General features: G+C 44.9%; 2 protein-coding genes across 2 annotated transcripts in view; both read right to left on the bottom strand.

Annotated features, from left to right (window-relative positions):
- Positions 1-3,587, bottom strand: part of LOC108702556 (KAT8 regulatory NSL complex subunit 1) — a 30,748-nt gene extending 27,161 nt beyond the window's left edge. Inside the window, exon 1 of the mRNA XM_018238091.2 lies at positions 3,155-3,587. The gene's annotated coding sequence lies outside the window, so the exon portion shown is untranslated. The remainder of the gene's footprint in view (positions 1-3,154) is intronic.
- Positions 3,588-12,115: 8,528 nt separating this feature from the next.
- cdc27.S (cell division cycle 27 S homeolog) overlaps positions 12,116-20,330 on the bottom strand; it is a 34,140-nt gene continuing 25,925 nt past the window's right edge. Inside the window, exons 19-20 of the mRNA XM_018237450.2 lie at positions 15,661-15,841; positions 12,116-14,233 (exon numbers count right to left, since the gene is read on the bottom strand). Coding sequence (XP_018092939.1) covers positions 14,151-14,233; positions 15,661-15,841 — 264 coding nt within the window. The 3' untranslated portion in view covers positions 12,116-14,150. The remainder of the gene's footprint in view (positions 14,234-15,660; positions 15,842-20,330) is intronic.

Genomic DNA, 20,330 nt, shown 5'->3' with positions numbered 1-20,330 from the left:
TAGACAGAAGTGGAGCATTTGCGGCTGCAAATCTATTTAATATATATATATATATATATAGAAGCCACAGAGCAGGGCAAAGAAAGTAACAGAGAGACTATTTGTGGTGCGTGTGACAGACACAAACAGGTGCCGCAGGGCCATCTAGAGGCGCAGGGCTGGGAGCACATTTACGAAACACAAAATGGCAGTTGTCACCGCTCCCTCCAGCTGTCACGTATAGGCACGCCACATCTCAAAACACAATTACACTGGCTGTATCCTGTATAGTGGTACTGAGTGTGAGAAACTGCTTCTGCATCTGTAACACAACTACAGCTCTCAACATGCCCGGCCCCCTCACATGCTAAGTAAGAGCCGCAGTTACAGAACAACTGGAGCACTGACACTCATGTTGCCCTAAATAAAACCCCTCTCCTAATTGATAAGTCAAAACTGATTCCCCTCATCCTCCTCCTTAAATTTCAGGCTCCCCCAGGTACTGACCCACTTCATCTTCCTCTGGTTCCCAATTCTCTTCACCCTTCCATGTGTTGTGTTGTTAATGTACATGAAACTAACACTTTATTTATACTGTGTGTGTTCTGGAATTGCCACTGTATTTATGCTGCCGTGTGTTCTGGGGGCACTATATATATATATTAGGGATGCACCGAATCCACTATTTTGGATTCGGCCGAACCCTCGAATCTTTCGCGAAAGATTCGGCCGAATACCTAACTGAATATGCAAATTAGGGATGGGAAGGGGAAAACATTTTTTACTTCCTTGTTTTGTGACAAAAAGTCACACAATTTCCATTTGCATATGCAAATTAGGGCTCGGATTCGGTTCGGCCAGGCAGAAGGATACGGCCGAATCTGAATCCTGCTGAAAAAGGCCGAATCCTGGCCGAATCCCGAACCGAATCCTGGATTCGGTGCATCATATATATATATATATATATATATATATATATATATATATATATATATAATATCAAAACAGGAGGGTTGTGGGAGCACTCTAAAGGCTTTAAAGTATATATATATATATATATATATATTATATATATATATATAATAAATGCTATTGCATATGTACCCAAAACAGGGGTTATTTTGTTACAAAGTTATGATCATAAAATTGATAAGCCACCATACCACGTCAAGGTAAACCCCGAATGGCGGTCCCTAACTAGTGGTGATCCTATGCTTTTAAAATTGGGTGTTTGTTTTGGGAATATCTCTCCTTTAAAAGCCTGATTGCTGGCTGGGGAGGATTTAGCCCTCAGTGAAAAAACAGCGTTCAATGGACATTGATTACAGGTAATGCTAGAATGCACATAAAAAATAATTCGGGGTTTACCTTGACGTGGTATGGTGGCTTATCAATTTTATGATCATAACTTTGTAACAAAATAACCCCTGTTTTGGATACATATGCAATAGCATTTATTATACTTATATATATATACTTTAAAGCCTTTAGAGTGCTCCCACAACCCTCCTGTTTTGATATTATATATATATATATATATATATATATATATATATATATATATATATATATATATATATATATATATATATATATTATAGGATTGACACTGTATTTATGCCATGTGTTCTGGGGGCCAGAAAACATGGCAACATAAATACAGTGCCAATTCTATATATATATATATATATATATATATATATAGATATAGATATAGATAGATAGATATATATATATAGAGATATATATATATCTCTATATATATATGCGCCATGTGTTCTGGGGGCACTCACTATATATATGGAATTGGCACCGCTGTGTGTTCTGGGGCATTATCTATACAATCTGCTTTGCATTGATGCTGTGATGTGTTCTGGGGGCATTATATGGAATGTGCTTTGGATTTATCCTGCCATGTGTTCTGGGGGAGTCTATATGAAACTGGCGCTACACTTAATTCTGCAGGGTGTTCTGGGAGGTATTTTTAAAAAAGGCTGCGCCCAGTCCACTTGTTTGGGATTTGGCCACATCCCAAATCATTCCTAATTGTAATCCAACCCCTAATTTGCATATACAAGAACGGGTTAAAGAGAACCGCACACTCAGCATGTAACAAAAACATTGTTTGACACAAAGTCAAGTGATTTTTTTTTTTTATTCGGTTTGGACAGGCACTTGGATACAGTCGAATCCTGCTGGAAAAGGCTGCATCCCTAATTTTAAATGAAACTGCTGCTAGGAGTTCTGGGGTACAACACATGGAATTGGCTCAGGATACAATGAAGGAATTTAAATGTATTTTAATTAGCCTGATATGGCAATTTCAGAGAGTGATGGACACTCCAGGGAAACTCCATACACACAACTGTCCGTTCTTCCTGGGTTCCAACCTACAGACTCTTAACTCTCACACTAAATACTGACCCTCTTCAGCCACAAATATCCTGATCCTGTTCTTCTTCCCCAAATATCAACCCTCTACTTTGAACCTCCTGCTCTCATTGCTATAATGCCTCCGTAGCATCTCCCAACTGTCAGCACATATCTAGCTCTGGATTTATCATTAGTCTCTTAAAAATCCAACAAGTCCTGGGGTACCATGTCCTTTTTGAAACCTATGTTTGCATTTTAAAGGGCACATAGCAAGCACCTTACTATATGATGCTAAGCTTGGTGCCATTTGGTAACCAGTGGTGCTGGTCCAAATATTTTTAAATTCCGAGGTTAAAATAAAGACCATTTCCCAATACAAGTGGGGTACTATAGGCTTCGCTCTGGGTACTTGGGATTGCTGCCCCCTATTCTCATCCCAACACATGAGGTGTTAAGCCAATGGCACATGGAGGATCCTATCCACCACTACCACCCAGCAGAAAAGTGACAGTTAGTGGATGACAGTTATCTGGCTTAGTCAGAAAGCCTCAACCTTTCTGCAAGTTGGTGTCTTACTCCATTTAAAACCAAATGTATTTTTAGACGCTTCAGAGAAATCATTTTGGTCTGCCCCCAAGTGAACTGCCAATCCTGTAAGATTTCTATGCAATATGCGTTTGTTTTCATTTTCATGGTTACCATTTGTTTCCTAGAATCCCCAGAATGAATGGAGAGGAAGGAATTTCGGTGGGACCTGTCCCTTCCCCAGCCTCCATTTATACAAGTCTGGCCACTTACTCACCATTTAGTAGCCTGTTCCTATTTGTTCCATGGATTCTCATCCCAGTGGTTCCTCAGCTCTGGGTTCCTATTTGCTCCGTGGATTCTCATCCTGGTGGTTCCTCAGCTCTGGGTTCCTCAGCTCAGGGTTCCTATTTGCTCCGTGGATTCTCATCCTGGTGGTTCCTCAGCTCTGGGTTCCTATTTGCTCCGTGGATTCTCACCCTGGTGGTTCCTCAGCTCTGGGTTTCTCAGCTCTGGCCTCCTCATTTCCAGGTTCCTCAGCTCTGGGCTCCTATTTGCTCCATGGATTCTCATCCCGGCTGTTCCTCAGCTCTAGCATTCTCAGCACCGGACTCCTTAATTCGGGGTAGGGATGCACCAAATCCAGGATTCATTTCAGGATTCGGCCTTTTTCAGCAGGATTCAGATTCGGCCGAATCCTTCTTCCCGGCTGAACGGATTCTGCATAAGCAAATTAGGGGTGGGGAGGTAAATCTGGTGACTTTTTGTCACAAAACAAGGAAGTAAAAAATGTTTTCCCCTTCCTACCCCTAAATTGCACATGCAAATTAGGATTTGGATTCAGTTTGGCATTCGGCTGAATATTTTGCGAAGGATTCGGCCAAATCCAAAATAGTGAATTCAGTGCATCCCTAGTTCTGGGCTCCAATTTGCTCCATGGATTCTCATCCCGGCGGTTCCTCAGCTCCGGGCTCCTCAGCTCCGGGTTCCACAGCTCCGGGCTCCTCAGTTCCGGGCTCCTCAGCTCCGGGTTCCACAGCTCCGGGCTCCTCAGCTCCGGGCTCCTCAGTTCCGGGCTCCTCAGCTCCGGGTTCGTCGTACCGTTGGCTGCCGAGGACAAGTTTCAGGGGTTCCCCCACTTTTGCCATTGATATCTAGGATCACAAAGAAAAAAAAAGTCACTTTTTTCAGTGGCACAATGTGATTTTTTTCAGTTGCAGATTTGTGAGGAGAAATGTGTGGAATAAATGTATGCGCTAGTGTGTGTGTGTATAAGGGATAAGCAGTGTGTTGGCCTGGGGTGAGCCAGTGTATATCAGTGCTGAGTATCCCCTCACAGCTGATCCTACAAAGTTCTAGTGGATGTGGCCTGTGCTGACACTGATTCCTCACACATTCCTCAGCCCACTCACCCCCAACTCTTGTAATGGTCTCTCCCATCTCTGCTCAGCCTCCTCTTCATGCCCAGAGCTGCTCTATCCCCCTCACTGGCACCTGCTGAAGGAACCCCACACCCCAAGCTCCCCTCAGTTTGCTCCTACCTGCACAGCTCAACCACAACTGCTGGCTCCGGCGCCGCCCTTTACCCTCCTTTGCAAGCTCCAGATTGGTGAAAGTCCGGAGGAGCTCCGCGCGATTGGTCGATGAGTTGTCCGTCAAGCTGTAAGGGGCGTGGCCCTGTGCGATAGCCGTGTCGCTTGTGTGAGTCTGGTTGCAGGATATGAATAGGGGGGAGGGGGGATATAATGGGACAAGGGGGGGGGGGGAGCGCTGAAAATGTATTTAGCCCCCTGAGCGCTAAATGTTTTATCTATAAACCCACAGGGAGTGATCAGGGAGGAACATTCTGTATATAAAGCTGGGGACTGGTGGGGGGAGACCCCTGTGTCTGTAAATGAGATCTTCCTTAAAGGAGACTCCTGTGTCTGTCATGGAGCAGCTACTTCCCGTCATTCTCTGAGACAAACTGTACAACTCAAGTGCAATGCCCCCAATTTCTACTTTGCCTTTAACTGTCACCCCCACCCCAGACAGTACTGGGCCCCCATCCTGAGATTTATATATTTATCTTTATTCCCTATTAATAACATTGGGATCACTGACCTTCCTATATATTTATCTTTATTCCCTATTAATAACATTGGGATCACCGACCTTCCTATATATTTATCTTTATTCCCTATTAATAACATTGGGATCACTGACCTTCCATATATTTATCTTTATTCCCTATTAATAACATTGGGATCACTGACCTTCCTATATATTTATCTTTATTCCCTATTAATAACATTGGGATCACTGACCTTCCTATATATTTATCTTTATTCCCTATTAATAACATTGGGATCACTGACCTTCCTATATATTTATCTTTATTCCCTATTAATAACATTGGATCACTGACCTTACTATATATTTATCTTTATTCCCTATTAATAACATTGGGATCACTGACCTTCCTATATATTTATCTTTATTCCCTATTAATAACATTGGGATCACTGACCTTCCTATATATTTATCTTTATTCCCTATTAATAACATTGGGATCACTGACCTTCCTATATATTTATCTTTATTCCCTATTAATAACATTGGGATCACTGACCTTCCTATATATTTATCTTTATTCCCTATTAATAACATTGGGATCACTGACCTTACTATATATTTATCTTTATTCCCTATTAATAACATTGGGATCACTGACCTTCCTATATATTTATCTTTATTCCCTATTAATAACATTGGGATCACTGACCTTCCTATATATTTATCTTTATTCCCTATTAATAACATTGGGATCACTGACCTTCCTATATATTTATCTTTATTCCCTATTGAAATCAGTCCCATTGCATGCTGGGTATTGTAGTCTTACATTCAACTTGTCAGTTGACAAATAGTTAAGCAAAAACTACATTACCCAACATGCATTGGGAGACACAGGCTTGGCACATTAGGTCAAGAAAAAACTTTGCCCGGTTTCCAAAATACAAACAGCTAAAGGCCCAAAAAAGTAGCCCAAATCCGTACCTTGGCTTGTTTGTAGTTTCAAAACCAGCCTGGACTTTAAATTAGTTGCCCAATTAGGCTGGAAAACCGCCAACCTGGCAACTCTGGTGGCAACCCTCGTCAGGGGGGACTATTGTCCCAGGCCCGGGGGCTGTGCTGTAGGGTTGCCACTTGGCTGGTATTTTACAGGCCTGGCCAGTAGAAATGACGGCTGGTCCCAAATAGGGAAAAAAGATAAATATATAGAAAGGCCGGTATTTTTTCCCAGAAAAGGTGGCAACCCTAACTGTAAGAAGCTCAGGAAAAGATTGAAGTAGTCGAGACGAAAGAGAACGAACAAATTGCAACTGAAAAGAACGAATAAGTCGCCACCAATGTTTTTTTGAATGTGTAGGGGGCCCTGGCCTCCAATGTTTTTTAACTTAGGGGGGTCCCTGGCCTGGGGTGGACGGGCTCTGGGGAGGGCAGGGCCCAGAAAATGTTGTCGTACGGGGCCCCATGGTTTCCGATGGCAGCCCTGCCCCAGTACTAGAACCTAGGGATGCACTATAAGGGATTCGGCTGAATCCCCAAATCCTTGGTGAACGGTTCGGCCGAATACCGAACTGAATCGGAATCCAAATTTACTTATGCAAATTAGGGGCAGGGATGGAAAATTTCTTCTTTTGTGATGAAAATTCACGTGATTTCCATACCTGGCCCTAATTTACATATGCAAATTCGGTTCTGCCAGACACAAGGATTCGGCCGAAACCTGGATCGGTGCGTCCCTACTAGTATCTTTTTGCTTCGGAATTTTCACTCTCACAATCCAGGATTTGGTTCGAGATTCAGCCTTTTTCAGCAGTATTCGGCTAAATCCTTCTACTTGGCCCGAACCGAATCCTAATTTGCATATGTAAATTAGGGGAGGGAGATTGCGTGACGTTTTCTTGCAAAAGTAAAACATTTTCCCCCTTAACACCTGCATATGCAAATTAGGATTCGGTTAGGTATTCGGTACAAATCATTTGCAAAGGATTCGGCCGAATCCAAAATAGTGAATTCAGTGCTTCCCTAATTGCTTTAATACAAAGGTTTGCAGACTCTCCATTCCCCACACTGAGGCCCGACATCAATGAAAATGCTTCTTGGATACAGTTTTGGTAATACCCAGTCTTTTAGTGTCCACCATAAATATCACCCTTAGTGCCCAATGTGCGGCCATTCTTGTGGCCAAATCTCACCTTAAACCTAAAACACTAGGAGACTACATTTCATCCTTCTGACTATATACAGGAGACCGAATCTCACGCTAACTGGCCTGAAGGCGGCGGGTAGATGTAGTTCAGCAACAGCTGCAAATCACTTCCTGGTTCCAGCGACACAGATGAAAGAGGGGTGTCCATACTAACGCACAGTGGTGGAATGAGGGTATATCTATGAAAGGGTGAATTTAGTGGCATATTTGACAATATTTTGCTACAATAAGTCTAACCTCTACCTAACCGATGCCTAAGGTGCCAGCAAAGTTATTTCAATCCCCCCATAACGCGAGACCCTTTTCTCCAATATACTGTATAGTGAGACTGCTGATCAGTCAGGAATTTGTGGGCTGATCTTACGGTGGTTATTCACAGGCCCATAAAAGCTGCCAACATAGGGGCAGAGTTATCATGGGTCGAAGTAAAAAAATTCGACTTTCGAGCTATATTTGTGTACTTCGACTATTGAATAGGCCAAAATTCGATATAAATCTGAAAAAAATGACTATTCGAATATCAAAATTTATCATGTACTGTCTCTTTAAATCTTCGACTTCGTCCATTCGCCATCTAAAACCTGCCGAATTTCTGTTTTAGCCTATGGGGGACCTCCTATAACCTATTTGGAGTCAATTGGTTGACTTCGAATTCAATCAAATATGGTTATGGGAGTTCAAAAAAACTCCCATTACTACGAAATTCAACCCTTGATAAATCTGCCCCTTAGTGTTGGACTTGGGTCCAACATGGGCTGCCACTGCAATGGCCTTCTAACCCAGTCCCAAGCTCTTCCACCCACCTTCCCAAATACTTTTTTACCTTTTGCAGCCACAATGAGGGGAGCATCCACAGTTGCCGGCATGGAGCAGGCCGAGGCCCACCGGGTTGTTTCCCCATATCCCACCACATCCTGGTACAAAGTTGGCAGCTAATTGGTCCTTGTAAGGGAATTCCCTTCAAAAATAGCCCCAATATCAATGGGGCAGGTTGATTTTTCCCATCCAACGAGCCTGAAGGCCCGTCTGTGTGATCTGATCCTTGGCCCCTGGAGCAACAATCAGATCTGCCTCATTTAACCCAGCATGTTAACTTGCCCTTTAAAGGAGAAGTAAAGTGTAAAATAGAATTAGACTAGAAATGCTGTATTTTGTATACTAAACGAACATGAACTTACTGCACCACAAGCCTAATCAAACAAATGATTTATGCTTTCAAAGTTGGCCACAGGGGGTCACCATCTTGTAACTTTGTTATACATCTTTGCAAGACCAAGACTGTGCACATGCTCAGTGTGGTCTGGGCTGCTTAGGGGTCGTCATAAATGATCAAAACAGCACAAGTCAAATAATATCTGCCAGAAGCCGATACACAAGACTGATTAATAATCAGAATATACAGACTGCACTGGGTCCTGTGTTGTCATGTGATCTAATGTGGATTTTATAGTTTTTGTATTGTTTAATACAAACTTTCTCCAACTCTGCAGAACCAGTGGCTGCAGCAAAATAATCCTCCAAATAGAATCCCAGTTTATCTGTTTAAATCTGGCTCCATGATCTTTGTCCCTGCAGCTGGAGTTGGAAACAGTAAAGGGGATGTAAAGGCAAAAATAAAATCCAATACAAATCTCTACACAGTCGCCGACTGCTCTACAGGGAAACAAACAAAGCTGCTTGAGTTCTGCATGGCTGGGAAGTAAGACGGGGGCTCCCCCTGCTGTACATAAGTATGATTGTTTCCCTGCAGAGCAGTTAGAGACCGTCTAACAATTCCTATCCACAGCAGTAAATGAAGGGAGAATTTCACTGCATACAGTCAGGTTTCTTATAAAAACGGTACATATGTTGTTTCACATTTGTCTACATCACGGACGAAGGGGGCAAGGGGCCCTTGAAACGTTTGATTTGTTATACTCTGCATTAATAAATATGTAGAGGTACCTCCGGGTACACCGCATCAAGTCGTTTCAGTGCAACTTTTTTTTTTTTCTACTTTTTGCTCCGTATTACGTTCACGCCAAGTCACGTGACTCTGGAAAAGAGTAAGAAATATTACAAGAAGCGCTTCATCAAAAACTGTGAGTGTATCGAACCTTTTTACCTTGGCCATCTCAGCATGAGCCTAGAGAGGTGCCCCTATTTGGAGCCCCTAAAGTCAACCCTGCACAGAACCAATAACAAAAAATTAAGGACAGTTGGCAGCTATTAACTAGAAAAAGAGTCCCCTTAATTTGGTCTCTGAATCCCAAAACCAGGGGAAGGTGCCCTCTATCTGCTCCCCCATCATAACTCTATTGTAGAGTTAAATGTAGGCACTGCATCTCTTATACAAAAAGCTGCTCAAAGGTAAATAAAAAGGCAGAAAAGTTGCTTCACATCCTTATATCTCCAAGGACTGAAACTGAAGAATAAGATGTAGCTCCATGGGTGTCTCTTGGACCTTATAAAAACATAAATCTAACAAGATACCCCAGGGATGAGGAGCTTCAACATGCCAGATATAGCAAAACCACAACTCCCACTGTTACTTTAGGTAAGTTCATGGAAGGATTTGGCATTTTGGAGTTCTGGAACATCTGGAGAACTAAATATTCCAGAAATGGAAACGTCCAACCCCTTTGCTTGAGGCAGGTCAGTGGAACAGAAGCAAATAGTGTACGATTACACAAATGCAACTAGCAGATGTTTCTGCACAAGCAAACACGGACTATTTAATACACAAGTTGCAAAAACCTTCGCCTGACATGAGGCGTGTGTTTCCTGTCCCTCACCCCACAACTTCCTGTAGTTTCTTGTAAACGACTCCAGATGTAAACATCGTTCTTTTTCACTTGTAGAACCATGGCAAGAAAAGGACGACATGTCTGGACACCCAAGGGGGTAGGACTACTGAAAACGTTGTAGCTTTATTCTTCCAGTACGTCTGTCGTATCTCTTCTCAGATGAGACCAATAAGCAGCTCAAAATAATGACAAGTGGCCAACAATGGAGGGGCATATTGGGTATGGATCCAGGAGGAAATTATTTACTGGTTAAAAAAACTAATCTTTTACCAAGTTGGTGCCATGCCAAGTTTAAAGTGCCCAACAACACTTCATAATAATCCTTAGATATTCTCTACATCACCAAGAAGTCACAGTAGGAGAAGCACTATGTGATGGCAAGTTTATCGTGCCCAACAACACTTCATAATGGTCCTCTTAGATATTCTCTACATCACCAAGAAGTCATCCGACTCACAGTAGGAGAAGCACTATGTGATGGCAAGTTTATGGTGCCCAACAACACTTCATAATGGTCCTCTTAGATATCCTCTACATCACCAAGAGGCTGTCCGACTCACAATAGGAGAAGCACCCTGACTGGATGTGCCCTTAACACATCAAGCATATATTGGCATGTCTTAGGGATGTTCTAGATTTCAGATGGAAAAAAGGATCACAATGTCCTTACTGATGTGAAAAGCAGAGCTTACATTCCCCTCCTGAATACAGGAGTGTTTTTGCCGAGAGAAAAGTTTCCTTCTAGATCAGAGGTCCACAACCTTTTGTACCCATGAGCCACATTGGAATGCAAAAAGTTTTTTCAACACAAGCATAAAACAAGTTCCTGGGGGTGCCAAAGTCCTGTGATTGCCAATTTGTAGCCCCAATGTGGACTGACAGCCTGCAGGACAGTTTGGCAGTACATTTGTTTTTTATGCAGCCAAAACTTGCCTCCAAGTCAATCATTCAAAATAAGCAGCTGCTTTGAGGCCACTGGGAGCAACATCCAAGGGACTGGTGAGCGACATGTTACTCATGAGCCACTGGTTGGGGATCACTGTTCTAGATAATGCTCTTCAAGCCACAAGTCCATGGTGACTTTCCAAAGAGAATTTCCGAAAGAGACCTGAGGACCATCGGTGGGTTATGCTTGTTGGGAGAATTATAAGCCTGACCACGTAGGCCATTAAGAAACCAAATGGTCAAGAGTCTTCAAGGCTACAGAAGACATTTCTTCAGCAGAAGGTCATTTAGACTAGAGTGACTTTAGGTGACAGATCCCACACCTGTATAACATTAAGACCAAGAATTCAAAGCGCACCAGTAGAAATGTAGGACCTACACCTTCCTAGACCTACAGCTTGAAGAGGTAGGTCCAAAAAAAAAAAAGCCATAAAACAGGTGTAACTAAAAGAACATGCCAGGTAGATTCATGTGTGGGTTCGGGATACGGGCTGTACACCAGCTTGATCCGGCCACCCTGGATAGTGGTCTTGAACCACACCAGGAACTGTGTTAAAGGGGAAGGAAACCTAGGTGGCGCAAAAAACCCTCCCGTGTGTTGCCCACCCTCCCCCCTGGCCTACCCGTCCCGCTGGGCAAATGCCCCTAACTTGTTACTTGCCCTTCTGCGCAGGTCCAGTCCAGGGAGTTCACCGACGACATCTTCTTCCGCGCGATCTTCTTCCTGCTTTGACTGGCGTTTTGGCGCATGCGCAGTAGGATCATTTCGCCGGTACGGATCTACTGCGCATGCGCCAAAAGTCACGAAGTACTTTTGGCGCATGCGCAGAAGATCGTACCGGCAAAATGCTCCTACTGCGCATGCGCCGCTCAAAGCAGGAAGAAGATCGCGCCACCTAGGTTTCCTTCCCCTTTAAGGGCAGACTGATTGTAGGCTCCACTGCTCGCATCGTGCACCATCTCTATTCATTTTAAGAAGACCGGCTTGTGTACAGTCACACGCGGTGCAGAGGTCAGCACAAAATATGCAAAAGCAGATGTTTTTGGGCCAACCTCTGCAACCCTAACACTTTAACAGCAGAGACTACGTTCATTTAACGTCCAACTGAATAATTTGAGGTTGTCCAATCAAAACAGGACTGACCCCCCACCTCCTACTACATCTTCCTCCGCCTCCCCCAATGTCCAGTCCGACCTTTTGCAAAGTCTTGGTGTTTCTTTCACATGGATCCAGTAACATCAGCTGGGACATTTTTAAAACAAGTTTTTATTTGGATTTTTTTTTACATCCTTAAATGATTCGCAAAATATATTAAACAGGAGCCTCCCATCCAATATAATGAAACACTGTACACTTCCCTAAATAAAAAAATAATAAAAAGACAAAAAATCACGGGCCACACGTTACAGGAACCCCTTCTTGTCAGAGAGGGGGCCAGAGCCATTCAGCAGAGTCCTTCATTTGGCTATGATGGAGAGAAGGTAGAGGAAGGGGTTTCTCATCCCTGCGATGTGTTTGGGGAATCCATATTTCCCCCCATTTCTTTATCATAGGACCAGACATTCGCCGATTAATACCTGGAAAGGCTTGGGTGGGGGACCTGAGCAGAGATTGAGTGATAACACAGTATCCTCGCAAACTGCCTGAAACCTTAAACCATTTGGGGGTTTCGGTAGCAACTGCTACTTTGGTTGTGTTACTGCATTATAGGTAGGGATGCACCGAATCCACTATTTTGGATTCGGCCGAACATCCTTTGTGAAAGAATCGGTTGAATACCGAACCAAATCTGCATATGCAATTTAGGGGTGGGAAGGGGAAAACATTTTTACTTCCTTGTAGGGATGCACCGAATCCACTATTTTTGGATTTGGAGGAACCCACAAATCATTCGCGAAAGATTCGACCCATTACTGAACCGAATCCTGATTTGCATACGCAAATTAGGGGTGGGAAAGGGAAACATTTTTTACTTCCTTGTTTTGTGACAAAAAGTGATGCGATTTCCCTCCGTAATTTACATATGCAAATGAGGGTTCGGATTCGGTTCGGTCAGGCAGAAGGATTTGGCCGAATCCTGGATTCGGCGCATCCCAACTTCCTTGTTTTGTGACAAAAAGTCACGTGATTTCCCTTCCCACCCCTAATTTGCATATGCAAATTAGGATTCGCTGAATCCTGCTGAAAAAGGCCGAATCCCGGATTCGGTTCATCCCCAGTTATAGGGAGGTAGAATGAACAAAAATGCAGTTGAAAAAGAAGAGTCAGTATAGGAAAAGGTTTTCGGGGATACTAAAATAGAGAGGGGTAGGATATCTTCCAATCAAATTATACACTCACAGTAAATCTTCTTACCCTCCTGTCCCAGCCAAAGGGTCAGTTACAGACATCCATTGCCCTCACTTGCAGAGAAAAGATTACAGTCCATAAATATACTTACGCTTTGACTGAATAGCAAGCAGCACTTGACTCCATAGCATGCAGAGCTCTGCACAATCTGCTGCTCTGGAAGCAAAAGGAGGGGGAATTATTCGGGGGGCCAATGACAGATTATGGCTTGTCCTCATCACATCCTGGGAACATAGCAGCTCAGTCACAATGGCCCATACTTAGAATTAAGTGCTGAATAAATGTTATCCAAGCACAGATCTCACGACCTTCAATGTCCATCCTACTAGGATGCATGGGGAAGCCACCAGAACTGCAGGCAGACATTCTACTACTCCCAGAATGACAAGAAGGGAGAATTGTGCCTTTTAAAGGGGACACGGAGGCTGAAAAGAGAGCTGCTGCCCCATAGTGGCGGCACAATTGAGAAGATACTCATCCAGCCATAAACCAGCAGTATAGGTCATGTTGTGGGGTGTTGAATCAGCAACGTCTTCAATGAAGGCCTCTACAGAATCAGGCAGAAGTGTCCATGTTACATCACACTTGCAATAACACCTTGCAGGCCCAGAGTATTGTTTCCTAGAACTGAAAAGAGCCAACCCAAACCCCCTCCCTTGCACCTTGATGGCCGAGAGAGAGAGAGCAAGGAAGCCGAACACGACCCCATATTGCACAGTCTTTAATTCTCTGCAGGGCGTTAAAATCAGAAGGATGGGAAGAGGAAAACAAATAATAAAAGTCCAATAATGATGGCAGAAGAGGCGATGATGATGATGATACAAAATGGCCTGTGAGAGGTGTCTGAGAAGGCAAGGGTGTTAGGCCAGGGTGGTGTGAATTAAAAATAACAGTCAAACACCCCCAGTGCCATAAGTTCTGCAGGAAGAAGGGGTTAAAATTCGTCACTTTCAGCAGCGTGCAACTGTGTGTCGTCTGCGTCTGTCATACTGCTCTCCTGCGATTCATCAGTGGCCACTGCAGGGGAACAAAGGACTTGTTATAAAAGCTACTCAACAGGTTACTGCTATGAACTCAGGCATCCATATAAAGGGGAAGCAAAGTCTAAAATGCTAGAAATGCTGTATTTTGTATAATAAACATGAATTTACAGCACCACAGGCCTAATCAAACAAAAGTCTTATGCTTTAAAAGTTGGCCACCATCTTGTAACTTTGTTATACATCTTTGCAAGACCAAGACTGTGCACATGCTCAGTGTGGTCTGGGCTGCTTAGGGATCATCATAAATGATCAAAACAGCGCAAGTCAAATAATATCAGCCAGAAGCCAATACAGCAAGACTGATTAATAATCAGAATATACAGACTGCACTGGGTCCTGTGTTGTCATGTAATCTAATGTGGATTTTATAGTTTTTGTATTGTTTAATACAAACTTTCTCCAACTCTGCAGAACCAGTGGCTGCAGCAAAATAATCCTCCAAATAGAATCTCAGTTTATGTGTTTAAATCTGGCTCCATGATCTTTGTCCCTGCAGCTGGAGTTGGAAACAGTAAAGGGGATGTAAAGGCAAAAATAAAATCCAATACAAATCTCTACACAGTCGCCGACTGCTCTACAGGGAAACAAACAAAGCTGCTTGAGTTCTGCATGGCTAAGAAGTAAGGCGGGGGCTCCCCCTGCTGTTCATAAGTCTGATTGTTTCCCTGCAGAGCAGTTAGGGACCGTCTGACAATTCCTATCCACAGCAGTAAATGAAGGGACAATTTCACTTCGATTTCAGGTTTCATTTGAAAAGGACTTTTATTTTTATGTTTTGGTGACAGGTCCCCTTTAAAAAGGTTGTTCACCTTCCAAACATTTTTTTTCAGTTCAATTGTTTTCAATAAAGACTTTTTTTTTTATTATTTTCCTTTTTTTTTTTTTACAGTTTTTCCAAAAACTAAGTTTAAAGTTTAATCTTCCTGTCTCTGGAGTTTGAGTCTGGCAGCTCAGTAATTCAGGCGGGGACACTAAAGTACAATTTTGCTACATTTGGTTGATACATGAGCAGCATCTCTGGAGTATCAGCAACTATTGTATCAATTCTAACAGCTGCCTGTAATGAAACCCAGGGATTCTGCTCAGCAGGGACAAAGATAAGAAATGTATCAGTTTAGAACAGTTTACAGGGTCGGCGACTCCCAGAGCTGCTTTAGAAGGTGAAAAAAAATGACACTTTACACTTACACAATATTAGAAAAACCGTCACACATAGAAAGTAATTGGAAAAAAGCTTTTATTTCTGGTGAACTATCTGAAACTTAAAAAAGGTGAACAACCCCTTTAATGGTTGGATTACAGCACCCTTGCATGTCATTAGGCATTTCAGTGATGGCAACTAACAAAGGTGGCCATTAACAGCTAAACCCTAGCACGGAAATTCTACAAGCATCTACTGACCTGATTCATAAGGGTAACACTCGCTGATCTGCTCCTCTTGGGTCACGGCCTCCTCATCATCTGGCAGGTACCGTTTGTCGATGGCCTCTTTGATCTGGTTGTTAGCACCTTTGGGGTCCAGGTCCATGGCCCAGGAAAAATTCATAAGCGCCAAATGTGTCTGTCCTAACTTCTTGTATACCTTAAAGGGATTCAGAATGGATGACACTTTATAACTGGCAGTGGAGCAAAGTAGGACAAGCAGCAATGAAAATATTATAGACAAATTGGTCGACGGAGTCTAAAATAGATACTGAAAGCATGAAAAAGGTCTTAAACATATACAGGCAAAATATAATCACATTATAGAAGTCTGTTCATATTAATAGCAGCTAGGGATGCACCAAATCCAAGATTCGTTTTGGGATTCAAACTTTTTCAGCAGGATTCGGCCGAATCCTTCTGCCCGGCTGAATCGAATCCTCACTTGCATATGCAAATTAGGGGCGGAGAGGGAAATCAAGCTACTTTTTGTCACAAAACAAGGAATTAAAACATGTTTTCCCCTTCCCACTCCTAATGCAAATTCGGATTCGGTTCGGTATTCGGCCGAATCCTTCATTAAGGATTCGGGGGGTTCGGCTGAATCAAAAACAGTGTATTCGGTGCATCCCTAATAGCAGCAACAGACTTCTTGAAATCCTAATTTAGTACATGCAATATCTATAACCTCTCTACTGTTGTACTATTTCAGCTAGTGGCCTGAACCCTGCCCTCTCTTCACTATTAATAAAGGATAGAGAAAAGAATTAACTTTCACATGCGTGACAAAAACAGGCATACTAAAGGAGTTGAGAGAGCACAGATAGAGAGATTTTTGTACTTACCGTTAAATCTTTTTCTCTTGTCCTATATTGGGGGACACAGGCACCATGGGGATGAAGATCCTGCAGCTGGAGAATGGACACTAACTTGTTAACTTGTGACTCCTCCTCCTGCTCTGGGCTTCATCCCCTGCCTCCTCCTATTACTTCCAGTTTCAACCGAAGAAGGAGCAAAGCAACCCAAAACCGAAGAGGAACACAAGATACCCCTCAACAACAATAATAAACAGGAAAATTTATATAAAAAACTATAGACATAGCATGAACAGTGTCAAATTCAGGGAGGGAAGGCCTGTGTCCCCCAATATAGGACAAGAGAAAAAGATTTAACGGTAAGTACAAAAATCTCTCTTTCTCTTGCCTAATTGGGGGACACAGGCACCATGGGGATGTCCCAAAGCAATCCCAGAGGGCGGGACACTGAATACACCCCTATTGCTCAGAAACAACCGTCTGGAGCACTTTTCTCCCAAAAACAGCTTCTGCCGAAGCCTGAGTGTGCAACCTGTAGAATCGTGTGAAAGTATGATGGGAAGCCCAAGTGGCCGCTCTGCATATCTGTTCAGCCGATGCTTGATGTCGAACCGCCCAGGAAGTGCTAACGGATCGAGTAGAATGTGCAGTAACTCTCAGCGGAGGGTTACGACCACGGACGGCATAAGCTCTGACAATCGTGGAACGAATCCACTTGGCAATGGTGGCCTTGGAAGCCTTGGTTCCACCTCTCGGACCGTTGGGCAGAACGAAGAGGGCGTCCACTCTTCTGATGCTCTTGGTGCCTTCCAAATAAATCCTGAGTGCTCGAACCACATCCAGAGTGTGTAACTTACGCTCAGCCGGATTCTTGGGGTCTGGGCAGAGCGACGGTACGACTATATCCTGATTCAAGTGGTAGTCAGAAACAACCTTTGGTAGGAAATCCGGGGTCGGACGTAACACCACCTTGTCCTTGTGAAAGATGGTGAATGGAGCCTTGCAGGACAAGGCAGCAATCTCGGAGACTCTGCGGGCCGACGTGATAGCCAGTAGAAAAACAACCTTCTCAGTCATGGATGGCAAGGGCACGGAGTCCAGTGGTTCGTAAGGATCGTCCTGAAGTACAGACAGAACCAAATTGAGGTCCCAAGGGGGTACAGGTGATCTATAGGGAGGCACAATCCTCATGGCTCCCTGAAGAAACGTCCTAATGTTGGACTTCATAGCAAGCTTCCTCTGATACAGGATGGAGAGGGCCGAAACTTGAACCTTCAGAGAGCTCAGGGCCAATCCTTTCGATAATCCGTCCTGCAGAAAGGAAAGGATCACCTTCTCGTCAGCCCCCTGCGGGTTGACTCCCCTGGCCTCGCACCAACAGATAAAAGTCTTCCAGACCCTGTGGTAGATCTTGGCGGAAACCGGCTTGCGAGCCCGCAGCATGGTAGGTATGGCGTCCGGAGGGGCACCCTTGCTTTTTAGCACTAAGGTCTCAAGAGCCAAGCCGTTAAAGCCCACAGATGTGAATTCGGGTGGACAATAGGACCTTGAGTGAGAAGATCCACCCTGCTTGGAAGCCGAAACGGATCCTCCCGAGCCAACTTCACAATTTCCGCGAACCAGGCTCTCCGCGGCCAGTATGGAGCGACCAGAATGGTCAGAGTCCTTTCCCTCTTTATCTTCTTGATGACCTTGGGAAGTAGGGCCAGCGGGGGAAAAATGTAAACCATGGCGAAAGTCCATGGGATGACTAGAGCGTCCACCCCGAGAGCTAGTGGGTCGAGACTTCTGGCCACGAATCTTGGAACCTTCCGATTGCCCCGAGACGCCATTAGGTCCACCTCTGGAAGGCCCCACCTGTCTACGATAGACTGGAAGACATCGGGATGGAGGCTCCACTCTCCCTGGTCCAGTGTTTCCCTGCTGAGGTAGTCGGCAATCCAGTTGTCTACCCCGGGAATGTGTACGGCGGAGATTGCTGGAACGTGAGTTTCTGCCCACCGTAGGATGGAACTTGCCTCTTTCAGGGCAGCTGGACTTCTTGTGCCCCCTTGGTGGTTCACGTACGCCACAGCGGTGACGTTGTCCGACTGAATTCGAACCGGGTGACCTTTGAGGAATGGGGCTAACCCTTCTAGGGAGTATCTGATCGCTCGGAGCTCGAGGAGATTGATCGACAGCGAGACCTCGTCCGAGGTCCAGAGACCCTGAATTGTCCTGTGACCCAGGACACCTCCCCACCCGGAAAGACTGGCATCCGTCGTGAGTACTGTCCATAGATGACTGGGGAAGGGTTTGCCCAGGGACGTGCGATGTGGGTGAAGCCACCAAACCAGAGAGTTCTTGACTGGTTCTGAAAGGGCTATGAGTCGCTCCAGGTCGTCTCGGTTCTGCCGCTGGTAACGCAGTATGGTCCGTTGTAGGTGTCTCGTATGGAACTGGGCGTATGGTATGGCTGGGAAGGAGGCCACCATCGTGCCCAAGGTCTGCATGGCTCTCCGTAGTGGGATGCTGGACGCAGACTGTAGGGCCTGAATTCGCGCCCGTAGGGTCGAGCTCTTGGCTTCCGGGAGGAAGGTCCTCCCCTTCCTGGAGTCGATGATGAGGCCGAGATATTCTACCCTTTGTGACGGCAGAAGGTGAGACTTGTCGTAGTTGATGAGCCAGCCGAAATCTGTTAGGGTCTTGAGAACAAGAGATGTGTGGCTGGAGGCGACTTCCACCGACGGGCCTTTTATGAGAAGATCGTCCAAATAGGGGATGACCGAGACCCCTGTGACGCGAAGGGTTTCCAATGTAGCTGCCATCACCTTGGTGAAGGTGCGCGGGGCGGACGATAGACCAAAGGGGAGGGCGACGAATTGCCAATGTTGCCCGTCTACAAAAAATCTGAGGAACCTGTGATGGGATGGGTGGATGGGGATGTGGAGATATGCATCCTTGACGTCTATCACCGTCATGAACTCGTTCAGTTCCATGGAGTTGAGAACTGATTGAATGGACTCCATCTTGAAGTGACAATGTCTGACGAACGGATTGAGAGACTTGAGGTCCAGAACTGGTCGTAGGGAACCGTCCTTCTTGGGTACGGTGAAGAGATTGGAATAGTACCCCTTTCCCTTGTAAGCAGCTGGAACGGGTTGGATTGTTCCCGCCGCAGCGAGGTCGCGAACCACCGATAGGAACAGTGCCCGGTTGGACGGTTGAGTAGGAAGACGGGAGATGAAGAATCGTTGGGGTGGGGGTTGTGTGAATTCTATAAGGAGGCCTTGCGACACCACCTGTAGTACCCAGCGGTCTTTTACTTTGTCTGTCCACACCTCCCGAAAGGATTTGAGGCGGCCGCCCACAGGGATCTCTTCGGGGGTGGGCACCCCTTCAGGCTGTGCTGGGCTTGTCCTGAGAGGGCTTGGATGAACCGCGTGAGGGCAAGCTACTGGTTCGTTGCTTGTGCTGGAAACGGGAACGGAAGTTGGAGTTGGTCTTTTCCGTGTGAGTCTTGTGCCCCTGAGTTTGGCGAAAGGGGCGAAAAAAGGGACGTCTCTTAAAAGTTGTTCTCCTAGTTCTGGTCTGAGGGAGTAGAGTACTCTTACCACCTGTAGCCTGAGAGATAATCTTGTCAAGTTCTGCCCCAAATAGGAGCTTGCCTTGGAAAGGGAGGCTGACAAGGGACCTCTTAGAGGTCAGGTCCGCTGACCAAGTCTTCAGCCAGAGGAAACGACGGGTTGCAATAGATTGGGCGGAGGCTTGGGCCACCATTTTCGCTGCATCAAGGGCTGCATCGCAGATGTAGGTAGTCGCATCAGCGATCTGTGAGAGGAGATTGTCCGTTGT

The sequence above is a fragment of the Xenopus laevis genome, chromosome 9_10S, assembly GCF_017654675.1.
Source record: "Xenopus laevis strain J_2021 chromosome 9_10S, Xenopus_laevis_v10.1, whole genome shotgun sequence".
Lineage (NCBI taxonomy): Eukaryota > Metazoa > Chordata > Amphibia > Anura > Pipidae > Xenopus > Xenopus laevis.
This window is presented reverse-complemented; position numbering and strand designations above follow the sequence as displayed.